Source organism: Neoarius graeffei, chromosome 15, assembly GCF_027579695.1.
Source record: "Neoarius graeffei isolate fNeoGra1 chromosome 15, fNeoGra1.pri, whole genome shotgun sequence".
Lineage (NCBI taxonomy): Eukaryota > Metazoa > Chordata > Actinopteri > Siluriformes > Ariidae > Neoarius > Neoarius graeffei.
Window position 1 is genome coordinate 11,843,764 of NC_083583.1, and position 20,002 is coordinate 11,863,765.

The window sequence follows — 20,002 nt, forward strand, 5'->3', positions numbered from 1 at the left end:
ACCCATAGAAAACATTTGGTGCATCATAAAATGGAAGATACGACAAAAAAGACCTAAGACAGTTGAGCAACTGGAATCCTACATTAGACAAGAATGGGTTAACATTCCTATCCCTAAACTTGAGCAACTTGTCTCCTCAGTCCCCAGACGTTTACAGACTGTTGTAAAGAGAAAAGGGGATGTCTCACAGTGGTAAACATGGCCTTGTCCCAACTTTTTTGAGATGTGTTGTCATGAAATTTAAAATCACCTAATTTTTCTCTTTAAATGATACATTTTCTCAGTTTAAACATTTGATATGTCATCTATGTTCTATTCTGAATAAAATATGGAATTTTGAAACTTCCACATTATTGCATTCCATTTTTATTTACAATTTGTACTTTGTCCCAACTTTTTTGGAATCGGGGTTGTAAATACGACAACAAAACACAGCTGGTCATCTTGCCAAGAAATCGTAACACCATCCATCCTGAATTAAATCAAACCAAAATGTTGCTTGAGGGCTGTGTAGGGACAAAAAAACACACTTTTAAAAACGTCAGGAATGTGGCGACGGCAAAAAGGAAACAAACCTATGCCAGGGAAGCTGAGAAATAACAAAAATCACCCAAGCACAGACAGCACAGACTTAGTGCTCAGTAAATTAGTAGAAAATTATATAAATACGTAGTTTAAAGCTTTTTGTGTGTCATATTTACTGTTTAATTTCTCTGTTTGTTTGTCGTTCTGAATACTGGAGCATTGTCTAAATTAGCTCAAGTAATTGCTGGTGTTCCACAAGGTGGAGTTATATCTCCTACACTCTTCAATGTTTATATTGATGACATTAAGGAAGCCGTTCCGAGTGACCTGGTTACAACATGCAAATACGCCAACGACTGCACGCAATCCTTGACTTGCAAGTGACGTCAAAGCAAAATAGAAACCCGGATGTCAGCCATGTTGGTGGAGATACAAATGCGGGGTCAAGTGACATTCCAGACAAAACATAGTCACGCGTGCTCAACTCTTTGTTTTTCCACTGCTTTAAGCGTTCTTTTAGCTATGCCATATCTTTGTGCTGTACGGTATATGGTTGTGGTCACAATAGTACTCGTGACCGTGGCACGTTCCGATTTTTTAGAATTCTGTCCATGATTCGGAAAGAGGGCGAGGAAACTCTGAGGCTTAGTACAGAGAGGAGACGAGGGAATCAGGACATCATCCAATGACCATTTCGTCCAATAGTTAAGACATTTTGTCCAAAGTCTTTTTCAGACGCACTATCAGTTATTTTATATTTCAGGTATTCTGGTGTTCGCAAATGAAGCCCCCGTGAGAGAGCAGCTCCGCGGCTGAAGATTTAACATGATCCAGCTGGCTTTGAAAATTAATAACTCGGCCAACGGAGCTCAAAGCGAAGCCAAATTTGACAGGCACCTCCCTCTAAGCCTCCCTCTTTGAAATAGCATGGTCTCAGGTCGGTAGGACTGCACCTCGGCCCGGGATTCACGAACGAAGTCCCCATGAGTCTCTTTAGTATCGAAGTGCACGTACTATGGCACTCATTTGCTTTACAAAAATGTGTTTTGCTTCGGTCAAATGCCATTGAGAATTCCTGCTTTTTTCAAGCAAACAAACAAATACCTGAAATATAAAATAGATAGTGCATATGAAAAAGGTTTTGGACGAAATGTCTTCACTATTGGACAAAAAGGCATTGGACGAAATGGCCTGTATTCGTACTCGATGGTCGGTAGAAGCGTCTTATCTTCAGAAAAGTCTGACTTTTTAAATAATATGGGTCAAAACCACACGTCTACCTTCTCTTTGTATCGAATCTTCGCTTGACCGTTCAAATCGTGGTAATAAAGAGAAAATTCAGCATTGTTTACAGACGCTTTCAGCGGCTGCCGTCCTAGTTGCTTTGTATATCCACCATCATGGCAGACGCTCATGACGTAGCGCATTTTGATCACGTGGTTGCAAGTCATCTATACCAGATAGTACCTTTAAACTCAGAGACTCGTACACAGGATGTCATGCACTATTTGGAATCCTGGGCCGTGAGTAATAAAATGGAACTCGGTGCCAAGAATACAACAGAGATGTGGATTTCTTTCAAAAAAAAAAAACCCTCAAACTCCCCACCTCCTCTACATATCAACAATGTGGAACTTGAAAGAGTCACCGAGTTCAAGTTGCTTGGAGTTGTAGTACTGGATGAATTAAAGTGGGACTGTCACATATCGAGGATCATCAGTAAAGCTAGCAAACGTATTTATTACGTGAGAGCATGTAGGAAAGCTGGTCTTCCTATTGAGGTTGGCCTTACCATGTACATAACAAGGATCCAGCCCTTGCGAGACTATGCCAGTCCTGTTTGGGGTGGTTTGCCTGAGTATCTCTCTGTGGAGCTACAAAGAGTGCAAGACCGCTGTCTGAGGATCCCTGGACTTCCAAAGGACACCCTGGAACCACTGGTTCAAGAAAAAGACACAAACTAAAGCGTATGATGGAGAGTAACTCCTTATTTCAACAATCTGAACCTGTACACAACGACAGCCGAAGGAACAGGGAAAGTAACCAAGCACCGCTTTCAAGAATGAAGAGCCATCAGCAATCATTCATCGCTAGAGCTTTGAGACCGGCGCTGTAGGAGCTATCAATTCTATTATATTTAACATTAACATTTTATATTTCAAGAAGGTCCGGGTTCGAGCCCAGCGGCCGACAAGAGCCTTTCTGTGCGGAGTTTGCATGTTCTCCCCGTGTCTGCGTGGGTTTCCTCCGGGTGCTCCGGTTTCCCCCACAGTCCAAAGACATGCAGGTTAGGTTAACTGGTGACTCTAAATTGACCGTAGGTGTGAATGTGAGTGTGAATGGTTGTCTGTGTCTATGTGTCAGCCCTGTGATGACCTGGAGACTTGTCCAGGGTGTACCCCGCCTTTCGCCCGTAGTCAGCTGGGATAGGCTCCAGCTCGCCTGCGACCCTGTAGAACAGGATAAGCAGCTACAGATGATGGATGGATGGATTTTATAGATCATCGCATGGCTGACACACAGAGACAAACAACCATTCACACTCACATTCACACCTACGGTCAATTTAGAGTCACCAGTTAACCTAACCTGCATGTCTTTGGACTGTGGGGGAAACCGGAGCACCCGGAGGAAACCCACACGGACACGGGGAGAACATGCAAACTCCGCACAGAAAAACCCCCATCAACCACTGGGCTCAAACCCAGAACCTTCTTGCTGTGAGGAAACAGTGCTAACCACTACACCACTGTGCCATCCATATATATATATATATATATTATTTATTTTTAACAGTTCTTCCATGAAATCGGGTCGTACATGAGCTGATAGCTGACAAGGGGCATAGCACCGAGTTGTCTATAAGCCATGTACGATGAGATTGAGTGGAATAACTGTTTATTCTATCCACATTCACTGGATTTTGAGAAACAGAGCATTTTTATTCTTAGTTTTTGCAAATTTGACAAATAAAAACTTTATACCAGGGCTTTTCAAAGTGTGGGGCGCGCCCCCCCTGGGGGGCGCCAGAGTTCTTCAGGGGGGGCGCAACGTGAGGAGCCTTTACCAGAGACAAAATGGATCGCTTTTTAGTACCTAAAGCTACAGTGAGTGAGGAGACAGAGTTTGGGCCAAGCAAAAAAACCCAGAGCCTCCAGGATGTTGCGATTTGCAACTTCAGCACAAATTCAACCAATCCCCGCGAATTCAGGGCGGTGTTACAATTATATCCAATCATCGCAACTTTCCCGCAAATTTGACCAATCATTGGCGTCGTCTTGAGGTGACGTCGACAAACTACCTTCCGCCTTACTTCTGTGTTTAAGTTCAAGAGAAGCAGCATGTGCGCAGTGTTGCCAGATTGGTTTTAAGTGCATTTTGGCGGGTTTTGAACATATTTTGGACTGGAAAACGTCAGCAGTATCTGGCAACATTGCATGATGTGCGAGTGTGTTATGTTTACAGTGAAGCACTGTGTGCACTTTATTTTTTTTACTTAATACAAGAAAGTAATGGATGCCAACATTTTTGCCAAAATGGTATTTTATTTTCCATTGTTTAGGCAGCTTCAGCATCATACTGTGAGATTCTGTTCAAATTGTTTTTTTTCTTCTATGAAGCCTGAGCCATTTATTTTATTAGTTTATAATTATTGTTTAATTTAGTCTTCAGGAGAGACTGCCTGCACACAGTACTAGTATTAAGTTTTTTTTCTTGCATGAAAGCTGAGGCATTTATATTATATTTGAAGGTAACTTCATGTTGTGCTGTGAGGTTCTCTGCACTTTAACTTTTGAACCAACAGGTGCATTTGGATAAGTAAAGCCTATTTTTCTGCATTTTTGTAGTCCTGGTAATCTTTTATATTGGGAGTTGTTTATAGGACCATTTCTCAGTGTCTGTTTTTTTTTAATCAATAGTTTTTCAGTAATAACTTAATATTTAACATATCACTCAATTTTAATCACAGAAAGAGAAAATCGCAACAATTTCTCGCAACTTTCACTTCCTCCCGCAATGTAATCGCAACAAAAACCTAAAAAACACCGCAACTTTCATCGCAATTTTTTTGGAACACCCCCCCGCAACATCAGACATTTTAGCCCGCAACAATCACAAAAAAGGCCCGCAGAATCCTGGGGGACTGGAAAAAGAAGGAAGTATGACCACGATTATTTAAAGTTTGGATTTTCATGGACTGGATCTGAAGATGCTCCACTGCCACAGTGTGTTGTCTGCCAAGAGGTGCTAGCTAACGATGCTATGAGATGTTTAAAATGTGTAAAACAAGATGTTTTAAAAAGCACAGATGTTTAAAATGTGAAAAAGAAAAAAAAATGTGTACAACAACCATTTTTTAAAAATACAAATGGAACATTAAGTATAGCAACAACAAAAATGGGGGGGGGGGGGCGCTGTTGTTTATTTGCTCTCTGAGGGGGGGCTGACTCTCTCATACTTTGAAAACCCCTGCTTTATACAAAACGTCCGACAAAATCATTTCCACTTACAACGTAAACAAACCAGTGAATGACAGGAGCAATTTGTGAAAAATGCTATAATAATAATAATAATAATAATAATAATAATTCTTGGAAAAAAATACTTTCATACCATCAAATACTTTCATTCCATATTTTGTTGCTTTTTTTGTATTTTTTGGGGTCTTCTTCTACTTCTTTTGTGTTTTTTGGCGGTTGGCAAACCAACTTAAAGGTGCATTACCGCCACTGACTGGGCTGGAGTGCGGAACAGGCGATATTAGGGCGGAAAACTATATTCTTTTAGCTATTTCTGTTTCTTTTAATTACTTGATAACAATTTTGGGGGTTTTGTTTTCAAGTCGAGTTTTTATTTCGTCCTCGGTTGGTTCAGCAAAACGCGCCGCCATTTTGTTTTTCTCTTCTCACGGTATATGAGCTGATATCCTAGTTGTAGAGTAGCCAATCAGAGCGCACGATTGCTCATATCCAGTGAATGTGGATAGAACTATATATGAACTTTAGTAATTTATTGACTTTTGTTGTTTTATTTTAATGTAAAAGACACTATTTTTTCATCATAGTGTTTTAAAAAAGTTATTATTACTGTATATCCAGAACACATGCCATTTCTCCAGCACTAAACCTCTGTCCTTTGGCTCAATTTAGCAGCTCGGATCCCAACACACATTTTATTTGATTAGCTTCCTGCAGTCAATTTGACTCAAACTCGAATGTCTTTCTCGCTACAATCATAGCGTGCTCGAGTTCGCACAGAGACCACTTCACAGCAATCACTGGATTTTCTCCTGCCCAAACGAACCACACTGTGGAGGAAAAACACACACCAGCATCCATCAATTCAGATGTGAAAGCACTCGTCGAAACAATATTTAAATTTGATGTCTAAAGTCCCAGTGTGTGTGTACCATTTCTGCTCTGACCCCTGCCCCTGATGTAGGCTTTGGAGCCTGGCTGATCACACCCTCATCGCACGCTGTAACATGGAGGAAGCTGTCCGCAGTGTGTGCTTCAACAACGATGGCTCTCAGCTCGCTCTGGGCATGAAGGACGGCTCGTTCACCGTGCTGAGAGTCAGGTAAGCGTTCTGATGAGAGGGATTAGATTAAACACATTTTAGCATCAATGAAGGATTTGTTGATTGAAGTCATTTCAAATTTGGTCTAATGAATCAGTGCTTAAAAGCTTCAACCTGGGATTAATTCATGTGTCAAAAAAATTGAACACGAGTCTCCAAATAGTGCAGTGCGACAGTCAGTTATTACATTAGAGGCATTTAGCAGACACTTTCATCCAGAGCGACATACAACATACACAGAGCAGCCTGGGGTTAGGTGCCTTGCTTAAAGGTGCTTCAGCAGTTCCTGCTGATCCAGGGAATCAAACCGGCAACCTTTCGGTCCCAAAGCTGCTTCTCTAACCATTAGACCATGGCTTCCCCATGTTATGGCATTTTGTAGCCACGTGTACGGAACACTCATGAAATACCACAATACACTTCATCCAGCAGTACAGAATTGACAGAATACCCATAATGCACTTTGATAGGGAATAAGGTACTACTGTATTTTGTTCTGATTCTCCTCCATTATGGATTTTCTGGTCTTGACAAGAAAACAGCTGCTCGTCATTCTCAACCATTTTATTCATTAATTTTGAATGAAATCTAGCATGAACACTTTTTTTTTTCATGATCTCTTTTGTTTCCTGCAATCATGTAATATGTAGAAGAGAGCAGGGAGAATTGGGACACTTTATATTCCCATAAATTAATTTCAACCAATCAGGTTTTAGATTCGGGCGGCACGGTGGTGTAGTGGTTAGCGCTGTCGCCTCACAGCAAGAAGGTCCGGGTTCGAGCCCCATGGCCGGCGAGGGCCTTTCTGTGTGGAGTTTGCATGTTCTCCCCGTGTCCGCGTGGGTTTCCTCCGGGTGCTCCGGTTTCCCCCACAGTCCAAAGACATGCAGGTTAGGTTAACTGGTGACTCTAAATTGACCGTAGGTGTGAATGTGAGTGTGAATGGTTGTCTGTGTCTATGTGTCAGCCCTGTGATGACCTGGCGACTTGTCCAGGGTGTACCCCGCCTTTCGCCCGTAGTCAGCTGGGATAGACTCCAGCTTGCCTGCGACCCTGTAGAACAGGATAAAGCGGCTAGAGATAATGAGATGAGATGAGGTTTTAGATTCCATCAGTACATAGATGTTTCCTCTTTAGAGTAACCGACTTCCTTTGGAGCCACAAAGCTGGACACTGCAGTAATCAGTAATTATAATTACTAAATTAATAAATTATTAATTTATGTCTATCATATGAGTGATTCCACGCTTATGGGTACTGAAATGGGGACATGAACTTATTTTTAAAAATTCACCTAAAACCATTTCTTTTTTTACCATCAGGGTTTTATCAAAACCCCACCAAAAAGGAGGGATGGAGTTATTGAATGGAGATGTTACAGTACAGTGTTTTCAACCACTGTGCTGCCGAACTCTAGTACCGCGGAACACTAGTGTGCCGTGAGAGATCACCAAGTGTACCGTGGAAAATTATAGAATGACTGTATATTGTAAATATTAGCAACAGCGTTTTAGTTTCAGTCAACATTTTCTATTGGTGATGTGCCTTGAGATTTTTTCATTGAAAAAAGTGCGCCCTGGCTCATGAAAGGTTGAAAACCTTTTCTACAACACCTCTGATGCGGCTGGGGATGTAGAAATACGCGCTCCTTACCTCTGCTGTTACACTACCTGTGACAGTAACTTCTGCTGAAAGAAGCTTTTCAAAATTAAAACTGCTGAAGACATACTTAAGATCAACAATGAGTCAAGAACGTCTGAATGGGCTTGCTCTGATGAGCATCAACCGAGAAATATCATTTGATGATATTATCAAGGAATTTGCCATTAGGAAGAATAGACGAGTCCCATTGTAATGTTACTTCAATAACAAAGTACCCATAATAGCACTTTTGTTTGAAAATACAGCCCATTGATGTCCTAACAGGGTGCTTAAGTTTGCACAATTTAGAATTGTAGAATTTTTTATTCATTTAATTTGTTAATTCTTCAGAGATGACTTAAATTTTCATAGCAAAAAAGAAACTAAAAATAATTTCTTGTTTATTGTCCATGCACTACACTTTGAACAGGGTGCGGAAGAGTTTTTGCCCATTATAAGGAGATATGTATTGAATTTGTGTGGTCATTTTACTTTGTGACACTTTATGTGAAAAATGATAACAATAATAACAATAATGAAAAAGATAAAAATGACTTCTTGTTTATTGTCCATGCACCGTACATTGTTTAATAGTAATAGAATAGAGTGATTAGATTAAAGTGTTATTTAGATGTTATTAGAGGGGTTTTTTTCTTGGGGGGGGGCGCCAAAACTCAATCTCGCCTAGGGCAGCCAAAGACCTAGAGCCGGCCCTGGTCAAGAGGAACACCAAGAGCATTAAGAGCTGATCTGATGCGTAAGTATAAGTAGAACATAAAGACGTAAAGGCCGGTATATTGTACTTCGACTTTAGGTCCTGAAACGTTCTCAAGCCTTTGTCATCATACAGATCTCCAAGAGTTGTGATGTTGCACTCTGCCCACCGAGAAGATCTAAATGGGGTACTCCCAGATAGAAACCCATTATTATTCAAAAGTGGAAAGTGATGATGCCATTTTGATATAGATCCTGTTTGTCTTTCTACAACCTTCCAAGTGGATAGAAATGACTATTTTGAAATAAGACTTTATGAGAAATTTTGGTGAACCCCAAAAGTGTTTCCAGTTGTTTGGTTGAACGATTGTGCGTAATATTTATGTCCAGCCTTGACTTAAAGCCTCGTTCACCTTATTTTCATAATGAGCTTCTTACTGTTAGCTGTAGATTTATTAGCTCATCTGGTCATTAGGCCAATCAGCTGTTCCCATGGCGTGGCATCCGTCGTCCATCTACAGTTCAGTTAAATCGTATCTCCTCCGTCAGTTCTCCACGTATTTCTGTTCCGACTGTTTTGTTCGAAAGAACTCATCAATCCGCACAAAACTCGATCGTTGTTTTCAGTTTTTTTGCTAACAAATTAATAATTAGGCCAAATTAACAAATTTTCCAGGCCTCTCACTAGAATTGTATCTCCTCTCTCATTTCTCAGCCAATGTTTTGGGTCGATCTTCCCTTGAGGAACAAAACTTGGTTGTTTGTTGGTTGATGTTCTTGTTGTAAACAATTTGTTTACAACTTGGTTTATTTCCAGTTAAATCATGTCTCCTCCCCCCCTCAGTTCTCAATGGATTTCAGTTCTGATTGTTTCGTTTGAAAGAACTAGACCTTTGGCGGAAAACTTGGTCGTTGTATTGTCAAATTTTTGCTAACGAACTGCTAATTAGGTCAACTTAACGAGTTTTGGGACTTCACATTAAAATTGTATCTCCTTTCTCAGTTCTCACCTGGTTTCAGTTCTAATCGATGTTTGTTTTGGGTTGATCTTCCCATGAGGAACAAAACGTAGTTGTTTGTTGGTTGATGTTCTTGTTGTAAACAATTTGTTTACAACTTTGTTTATTTCCAGTTAAATCATGTCTCCTCCCTCCTTCAGTTCTCAATGGATTTCAGTTCTGATTGTTTTATTTGAAAGAACTAGACCTTCTACACAAAACTTGGTCATTGTGTTGTCGATTTTTTTTGCGAACAAATTAGTAATTAGGTCGACTTAACGAATTTTATTCTGACTAGAATTGTATCTCCGCTCTCATTTATTACGCGAATTCAGTTCTGACCGATGTTTTGGGTCGATCTTCGCTTGGGGAACAAAATTTAGTCCTTTGTTGATTTTCCTGTTGCAAACAATTAGTCGTGGAGGTTGGTCCTCTCTCACATCGTCACATTTCAGTTCTGTTTGATGTTTTGGTAGTCGTGGTTGTTTTGATGGCAGGCCAGATGAGCGACTACATCCTTGACGTTCTGGTTGGTTCATTTGGCACAGACTGCAGAAGAAAGAACAATATTGCTTAAGAGATTTTTGATTTGTGAATCTTTTTTCTGCCATTTCCATCTGACTGATTGATTTGAGTTGGATGGGACTAAAGGTGACGCCACGCATACCAAAGTCTCATCTCATCTCATTATCTCTAGCCGCTTTATCCTGTTCTGCAGGGTCGCAGGCAAGCTGGAGCCTATCCCAGCTGATTACGGGCGAAAGGCGGGGTACACCCTGGACAAGTCGCCAGGTCATCACAGGGCTGACACATAGACATAGACAACCATTCACACTCACATTCACACCTACGGTCAATTTAGAGTCACCAGTTAACCTAACCTGCATGTCTTTGGACTGTGGGGGAAACCGGAGCACCCGGAGGAAACCCACGCGGACACGGGGAGAACATGCAAACTCCACACAGAAAGGCCCTCGCTGGCTACGGGGCTCGAACCCGGACCTTCTTGCTGTGAGGCGACAGCGCTAACCACTACACCACCATGCCGCCCCAAGTGTGACTTGTCATGGAAAACACAAAATTGTCTGGGTGACCCCAAACTTTTGAACGGTAGCCCGCCTAGCAAAGTACCAAACCAAATTAGCCATTTGGTAATTTATCCCAGTTATAGAAACTAAAGTGACTTCTTTCCTGCTCACTCAGCCTCTTTGTTCCTGAGCAAAACAAACTCAAGTTAGAATTTCATATACGTTGTTTTATGAAAATATGATTTGAAATCTGTCATTTGAAATCATGCTGCAAATAATTATTCAGTAATTCATATCCGCTTATGTTGTCACACACCTACTCCTTGTTTTTTTCTCAGGGACATGACAGAAGTGGTGCACATCAAGGACCGGAAGGAGGTGATTCACGAGCTGAAGTTCTCTCCGGATGGCTCCTACCTGGCTGTGGGGTCTAACGACGGCCTGGTGGACATCTACGCCGTCGCACAGCGTTATAAAAAAGTGGGCGAGTGTAACAAATCCTCTTGCTTCATCACCCATCTGGACTGGTCCGTAGACAGCCGCTTTCTGCAGACCAACGATGGCGCAGGGGAGAGATTGTTCTACAGGATGCCAGGTATGGGTGGCATGGTGGTGTAGTGGTTAGCACTACAGCAAGAAGGTTCTGGGTTCGAGCCCAGTGGCCAACGGGGGCCTTTCTGTGTGGAGTTTGCATGTTCTCCCCGTGTCTGTGTGGGTTTCCTCCGGGTGCTCTGGTTTCCCCCACAGTCCAAAGACATGCGGTTAGTAGGTTCACACGGGGCAGCCTTGGGCTGAAGTGCCCTTGAGCAAGGTACCGAACCCCTAACTGCTCCCCAGGCGCTGTATTATGGCTGCCCACTGTTCTGGGTGTGTGAACATGTGTGTTTACTGCTTCAGATGGGTTAAATGTAGAGGATGAATTTCACTGTGCTTGAGTGTGCATGTGACAAACAAAAGGCTTCTTCGTATATGAGTGATGGATATGGTCACACGTTCATGGAATTAATGTAGTATAATTGGGACAGGGGTTGGAGATGCATTTTACAACGTTAAAGCTCCAGTACAATACTCGAACGTCAAATCAGCTGTCAAAATAACATTCTAGCATTTTCGCCTGTTCAAGAGCTAAACAATTACCGTTGCTCTTTATAATTTATACTTTCTTTCTACCATGTTATGAATAATCAGATTAATTTAAACTTTTATTGCCGGCTTTTTATAGCAGTGTCCAAAACCTCCCTCTCTTTGTATCTCCTGTGTTACGTATTTTGGCTCATATACACGCAACAGAAAAGACCGGAATACAGCTTGTGGATTTATTTATTTAAAAATAAAGTTTCCATTAAAAAAAACAACAACAATAATAAAGGAAAATATCACTCAAAAGACAACATTCCAACAGCATTACAAAAAATACACTGGCCTGTGTTCAGAGTCCATGAAATATCCTGAAGCGAAGAATCCGAAAAATGATCCCTGATGTGTTGCCAAATTCCAAGTCCAAGCAGTTCGTCTGTCCGAAACCCTTGCTGTGATAATCCCTTAAGCAAGGGATTTTCAAAGTGTGGGGTGCACCTCCCCTAGGGGGCACCAGAGTTCTTCAGGGGGGGCGCAACGTGAGGAAAAATAAACCAGAATGTTACTATTGCGGACATTTAGCAAACTTCAGCTAGCCTTTGCCAGAGACAAAATGGATCGATTTTTAGTACCTAAAGCTACAGTGAGTGAGGAAACAGTCTGGGCCAAGCAAAAAAAGAAGGAAGTATGACCACGATTATTTAAAGTTTGGATTTTCATGGACTGGATCTGAAGATGCTCCACTGCCACAGTGTGTTGTCTGCCAAGAGGTGCTAGCTAACGATGCTATGAGATGTTTAAAATGTGTAAAACAAGATGTTTTAAAAAAAAAAAGTGCAGATGTTTAAAATGTGTAAAAAAAAGAGATGTTTTAAAAAAGCACAGATGTTTAAAATGTGTAAAAAAAAAGAGGTTTTAAAAAGCACAGATGTTTAAAATGTGTAAAAAAAGAGGTTTTAAAAAGCACAGATGTTTAAAATGTGTAAAACAAGATGTTTAAAAAAAAGCAGATGTTTAAAATCTGTAAAAATGTTTTAAAAAAGCACAGATGTTTAAAATGTGTAAAAAATTTGTTTTAAAAAGCACAGATGTTTAAAATGTGTAAAAAAGAGGTTTTAAAAAGCACAGATGTTTAAAATGTGCAAAAAAGAGGTTTTAAAAAAGCACAGACATTTTAAAATGTGTAAAAAAAGAGGTTTTAAAAAGCACAGATGTTTAAAATGTGTAAAAAAAAAGGTTTTAAAAAAGTACAGATGTTTAAAATGTGTAAAAAAGAGGTTTTAAAAAGCACAGATGTTTAAAATGTGTAAAAAAGAGGTTTTAAAAAAGCACAGACGTTTTAAAATGTGTAAAAAAGAGGTTTTAAAAAGCACAGGTGTTTAAAATGTGTAAAAGAGGTTTTAAAAAAACACAGATGTTTAAAGTGTGTAAAAAAAGAGGTTTTAAAAAAGCACAGACATTTTAAAATGTGTAAAAAAGAGGTTTTAAAAAGCACAGATGTTTAAAATGTGTAAAAAAGAGGCTTTAAAAAGCACAGATGTTTAAAATGTGTAAAAAAAAGGCTTTAAAAAGCACAGATGTTTAAAATGTGTAAAAAAGAGGTTTTAAAAAGCACAGATGTTTAAAATGTGTAAAAAAGAGGTTTTAAAAAAGCACAGATGTTTAAAATGTGTAAAAAAGAGGTTTTAAAAAAGCACAGATGTTTAAAATGTGTAAAAAAAAGAGGTTTTAAAAAGCACAGATGTTTAAAATGTGTAAAAAAGAGTCTTTAAAAAGCACAGATGTTTAAAATGTGTAAAAAAGAGGTTTTAAAAAGCACAGATGTTTAAAATGTGTAAAAAAGAGATTTTAAAAAGCACAGATGTTTAAAATGTGTAAAAAAAAGAGGTTTTAAAAAAGCACAGACGTTTTAAAGTATGTAAAAAAGAGGTTTTAAAGAGCACAGATGTTTAAAATGTGTAAAAAAAAAAGAGGTTTTAAAAAAGCACAGACGTTTTAAAATGTGTAAAAAAAGAGGTTTTAAAAAGCACAGATGTTTAAAATGTGTAAAAAAAGAGGTTTTAAAAAGCACAGATGTTTAAAATGTGTAAATAGAGGTTTTAAAAAAGCACAGATGTTTAAAATGTGTAAAAAAGAGGTTTTAAAAAGCACAGATGTTTAAAATGTGTAAAAAAAGAGGTTTTAAAAAGCACAGATGTTTAAAATGTGTAAAAAAGAGGTTTTAAAAAGCACAAATGTGTAAAAAAGAGGTTTTAAAAAAGCACAGATGTTTTAAAGTATGTAAAAAAGAGGTTTTAAAGAGCACAGATGTTTAAAATGTGTAAAAAAAGAGGTTTTAAAAAGCACAGATGTTTAAAATGTGTAAAAAAGAGTCTTTAAAAAGCACAGATGTTTAAAATGTGTAAAAAAAGAGGTTGTAAAAAGCACAGATGTTTAAAATGTGTAAAAAAAGAGGTTTTAAAAAGCACAGATGTTTAAAATGTGTAAAAAAGAGATTTTAAAAAGCACAGATGTTTAAAATGTGTAAAAAAAGAGGTTTTAAAAAAGCACAGACGTTTTAAAGTATGTAAAAAGAGGTTTTAAAGAGCACAGATGTTTAAAATGTTTAAAAAAAAGAGGTTTTAAAAAAGCACAGACGTTTTAAAATGTGTAAAAAAGAGGTTTTAAAAAGCACAGATGTTTAAAATGTGTAAAAAAGAGGTTTTAAAATAGCACAGATGTTTAAAATGTGTAAAAAAAGAGGTTTTAAAAAGCACAGATGTTTAAAATGTGTAAAAAAAGAGGTTTTAAAAAAGCACAGACGTTTTAAAATGTGTAAAAAAGAGGTTTTAAAAAGCGCAGATGTTTAAAATGTGTAAAAAAGAGGTTTTAAAAAAGCACAGACGTTTTAAAATGTGTAAAAAAGAGGTTTTAAAAAGCGCAGATGTTTAAAATGTGTAAAAAGATGTTTTAAAAAAGCACAGATGTTTAAAATGTGTAAAAAAGAGGTTTTAAAAAGCACAGATGTTTAAAATGTGTAAAAAAGAGGTTTTAAAAAGCACAGATGTTTAAAATGTGTAAAAAAGAGGTTTTAAAAAGCGCAGATGTTTAAAATGTGTAAAAAGATGTTTTAAAAAAGCACAGATGTTTAAAATGTGTAAAAAAGAGGCTTTAAAAAGCACAGATGTTTAAAATGTGTAAAAAAGAGGTTTTAAAAAGCACAGATGTTTAAAATGTGTAAAAAAGAGGTTTTAAAAAAGCACAGATGTTTAAAATGTGTAAAAGAAAAAAGTGTACAACAACCTTTTTGTTAAATACGAATGGAACATTAAGTATAGCAACAACAAAAATTGTAGGGGTGGGTGGGGGGGCGCTGTTGTTTATTTGCTCTCTGAGAGGGGGCTGACTCTCCCACACTTTGAAAACCCCTGCCTTAAGCAATCTGTTGACAACAGGTTTCGAGTCTGTGGATGTAACAAAAAAAAAATGTGGCTATCGGGATGACTTCTGAATTTTCACACACCAACGCGGAACTACAAGCAAGATGGCATCCAGCTCCTCCCCTCGACCTTGAACACAAAGGCATGAACCTCCGCAGACGTCAACTCAGCTCCCCTCTTTTCTGCGTTTCGCTGTGTTTATCTCGTCCGCCGAACTTTCCAGACGGAACTCAAAAGAGCGGCAGTACATCATGCACAATTTGGCATAGCCAGCAATCCACTGTAATATCCCGAACAGCCCAAATTATCCTGGTATGTTCTAGATATGCGCTCATGAACAACAGGCTGATCATTGCCATAACAAACTGATTTGTACATAAACAATAAAAAAAAAAGCCAAATGGCATCCCAATACATCAAATCAAAGTCCTCCCCACGCCATGTGGCGCATAGGATGGCGCCGATCTCCGTTTCCGTAGCCCTCGGCCTATTACATAGCTAGGGTTACAGTGGGGGGCGGGTCCTCTGATAACCACAAGAGTTTGACTCCCCACTCGCATCTGTATTGCAGTGTGCCTTGCCAGATGGCAGTAGGTACCATTTTTATGATGGTCTTTGGTATGACCCGACCGTGAGTAGAACTCGCGATCGAGAGGCGGACACGCTAACCACTAGGCCACTAGCCGGTTCGTCCCAATGCATAACACCTGAAAAGTATATTTTATGGACTTACAGTACGAGTCAAACATCTGGACACACCTTCTAATTCACTGTTTGTTTTTTATTATTAATTAAAAGACACTTCATGTCTTAAATGAATGATTCTGTCATAGGGCTATTTTATTATTTGTATTGTTATTATTTACTATTTACTGTTTGATTATTTCAAACGCATTAAGAAGGTAAGAAACTCATCCACTAATTAACTTTTGACGAGGCACAGATGTTAATTGAAAAGCATTCCAGGTGACAACCTCATGAAGCTGGTTAAGATAACGCCGATAGTCTGTAAAGCGTCATCAAGGTAAACACTGGATACTTTCAAGAATCTACAATATCAAACATTTTGGGTTTTTAAAGCTTTTTTTTTTTTTTTGTTTATCACATAATTCCATATATGCTCCAGATGTTCTTCCATAGTTTTGATGTCTTCAGTATCGTTCTACAATATAGAAAAGAGTCAAAATACAGAAAAACCTATGAATAAGAATGAGGTGTGTCCGTAAACTGTAAAAATAGACGAGCAAAGCCTCTGTGGAGGGTACAGGATTTCTGAACAGTGGGTTTGAAGCTCAAAGAAGGAGGCTACGGGTGTCACCATGTTGGAAGCGCCTGACTCCGCCTAACTCCTGACTAGTCCATAAATGGAGAAAGGGGCAGGGATAGCGAAGCCTGGCTGCTGGAATAATGCGGCTGGAACACACCTACTAACCTTGACGTTAACAAGCTACTGGCTAAACTAAAAAAAAAAAAGCCACTCAGTAAGACACAGACCATAACCTCAACGGCTGGTTTACAATAAATAAATAAATAAATAAATAAAAATCACTGGGCGGGTGACCATCCGATAACATGTTTGATCAAGGAGTGTCATCTTTTCAATCTTAATAAAAACAGCATTAGCAATAATATTTTTCCCTGATAGCTTAGATAACGGGCGGCACGGTGGTGTAGTGGTTAGCGCTGTCGCCTCACAGCAAGAAGGTCCGGGTTCGAGCCCCGTGGCCGGCGAGGGCCTTTCTGTGTGGAGTTTGCATGTTCTCCCCGTGTCCGCGTGGGTTTCCTCCGGGTGCTCCGGTTTCCCCCACAGTCCAAAGACATGCAGGTTAGGTTAACTGGTGACTCTAAATTGACCGTAGGTGTGAATGTGAGTGTGAATGGTTGTCTGTGTCTATGTGTCAGCCCTGTGACAAAATCCTATAAACAGCAGTAAGCCGTAATAAATCAATATAACAAAGGCAATATTTGGTGTGAGACGACCCTTTGGTTTAAAAAAAAAAAAAGTAGTCTCAGGTACAATGAGTCAGTGTTGTAGTTGAGTCACTAAACCTCGAGTCCGAGTCCAGTCTCGAGTCCCCAGTGTTCAAGTCTGAGTCATTAAAAAAATTTCGAGTTGAGTCCAAGACTCTAACCGCACTATTTGACAGTGGCTGTTTTAGCGCCATTAACATTAGTTTGTTCCTGAACAGGTGAATGTGTTTCTTTTTATCAGGGAGTGTGAAGTATTCTGCCAGAGATGGTTGGGAGACGGATGTAAGTGCAGAAGGTGTGTTTATTAATACAAGTGAAGATGGTAAACAATCCAGAACGGCAGGCAAAATCGTAAAACAGTGAAACAGGCGATAGGTCGAGCGAGGCACAAACAGGCTATCGTAGACTCGGCAGAATCAAAGACGAGAAACAGGAAATCAGGAAACCAAAGAAGGAAATAAGGCTCGGTAATGTATCAGCAATGCAACTCAATACTTCGCAAAGTAAGTGTGTTTTCCCAGTTCTTATATCGGCGCACTGATTGTGTCTTAATCCTGTCTAGGTGCGAGTTGTTTACGGCGTGCACGAGAGTCCACTTGGCGCGTGCACTCTCCAGAGTGCGCCCAAGAATCTATCTGATGCACGCGCCAAGGCGCGTAGGTGTGACACTCTTGCATGAAATTAGTACAAAATTAATGCAGATATAAATATCTTACACTGAATTATTATGGCATGTTACAAAAAATAAAGAAAAAATCCGAGTCCTCGTCTCCAATTTACGAGTCCGAATGCAGTTAACGCACGAGTCTGAGTTCAAGTCCGAGTCATCAGCGTTCAAGTCCGAGTCGAGTCACAAGTCCTTAAAATTAGGGCACGAGTCGGACTCGAGTTGCTCATGAGTTGCTCACGAGTCCAGCAGAATTTATTTGCTGCAATGAGATAGGCGCCACCCGTGGACTTGCGAAATCGTCGCAAGAGGCAGAAACAGGTATTTCACACGTGCTATTCCCAACCTCAATGAGCCAACACAACTGGGCACATACATACGTCATGAGTGTTACGCAGAGAAAATGAACGTGCATTCTGATTGGATAAAATTAATATCATGGCGGGCTGTTCAAACTGCGGAAATAGTTTGCTCGAGCTACTTTCAAAACACTATAACTTTCCAACCTTAGAACAAAAAACTTTTGTAAGTCTTGAATAAGGTTCATTAATGTGTGTTTTATTGTTATATTTACTCTATATATTGCCCTCTGTTCCCCTTTAAGGAGAAGGTAACCACTGACTCAACAAAGGACCTATAGAAAAGGGTCATCAGGGTCTTGTCCACATTAAACTTATCTAGCTTTCTAAAGCAGTACAGGCGCTGCTGGCCTTTCTTACAAAGCACACTGGTATTTGGCTCAAAACACAGCTTGTCGTCAATAATAGATCCTAAATAGTTGTACTCTTTAACAACCTCTATTTCCTGACCATTTATACTAGTCTTTTCAGTGTTAGTGACATTTCGCCTAAAGTCTATACACATGTCCTTAGTCTTTGAGACATTCAGTTCCAGGAAGGCTTCCTGACACCACATTATAAAATGGTCAATGACTGGACCATGTGAAGTTTCCTCATTATTCAGTAGGCTAACAATAACCGTATCATCAGAAAACTTCACAATGTATCGGTCATCAAACACAGAGCGACAGTCATTGGTGTACAAAATGAAGAGGGGGGAGAGAACACACCCCTGTGGAGAGCCAGTTGATATGAAGGCCAAGTCAGAAAGATGACCATTGACTCTCACTCGCTGGTATCTATTAGTGAGGAAGTCTAGTATCCAGCCCACAAGGTTGGCCTTCAGTTGGAACTGATGCAAGAGCTTCTCAACCAGCAGATGGGGCTGGATGGTGTTAAAGGCTGACGAAAAGTCCACAAACAGTAATCTGGCATGATTTTTATTGCCCTTAAGATGTTTAACCCTCATCCTACCATGCTATTTTACACCTTAATCTTACCATGTGGGGTCCGTTTGGACCCCAATACTTTTCTTTAAAATTAAAGCTTATAAAGACAAAATCACCAGATAAGTTTTGTTCAGAACATCTTGTATTAATAACAGCAATACACTAAAGGGCCCAAGGCATAAAGAACACACTTAACCTTCATCCTACCAGCCAATTTTACATACACAAACTACCAGGCGGGGTCCGTATGGACCCCAGGAGGGAATACCTTGAAATCAATGCAGTAAGAACCAATTCAATGCAGCAAACAGACATAACTTTATTGAAGAACAAAATCCACTATGGCTGAATATCAATGATGTATTATAAATGCAATAACATTGCAATAATATTGCAATAACTAGCATACATGTAGCAAATTATAGCGCCACAAAAAAAACTGGCATTATATACATGATTTTTGCAGCTCATGCAGCTGTAAAACATTCTGGATTACAACTTAGGTCTTTTCTTACAGAATTTAAAACAAAAAAGTAATTGTAAAATAATTTAGGGCTTTTGTTTTGCAGCCTGTGCTTATTGCAGCAGTGGGGTCCACACGGACCCCAAGAAGGAATGCCTTGGTAGTTTCATTATGGAACATAAAAGAAATAAAAGAAGTTAACTTTCAGTGTGCTATTCAATTATAAAATGAAAGACAGATAAACTTTACTCTGGGGTCCGGTTGGACCCCAGTAACAAATTAATTATACCTTCACAATGCAAAAAGCTGATCTTCCGGTGCTTTAGTGTTTTAATTAAGACATAAATTCAGACAAATTCATAAAACGGTGAGGCAGTATGTCACATATTTTTAAAATGGCAAACAAACATATAGGTGCGGGGTCCAGATGGACCCCACTTGGTAGGATGAAGGTTAAGGATGAGGTTAAGTACTGTTACAGTTGCATCCTGAACCCCTCTTTTGAGTCTGTATGCAAACTGTAGTGGGTCGAGAAAGCCATGTCAGTTCTCTTTTGATCAGCTTTTCAAAGGACTTCATCACAAGTGACGTAAGGGCTATAGGTCTGTAGTCATTTAAAGTCTTAGGGTAG

General features: G+C 39.4%; 1 protein-coding gene across 2 annotated transcripts in view; it reads left to right on the top strand.

Moving 5' to 3' along the window:
- Positions 1-20,002, top strand: part of eml6 (EMAP like 6) — a 186,360-nt gene that overhangs the window by 69,705 nt on the left and 96,653 nt on the right. Inside the window, exons 8-9 of one of the 2 annotated variants that reach the window (XM_060940412.1) lie at positions 5,968-6,105; positions 10,825-11,087. In XM_060940412.1, coding sequence (XP_060796395.1) covers positions 5,968-6,105; positions 10,825-11,087 — 401 coding nt within the window. The remainder of the gene's footprint in view (positions 1-5,967; positions 6,106-10,824; positions 11,088-20,002) is intronic. The other variant, XM_060940413.1, reaches the window with a different exon arrangement.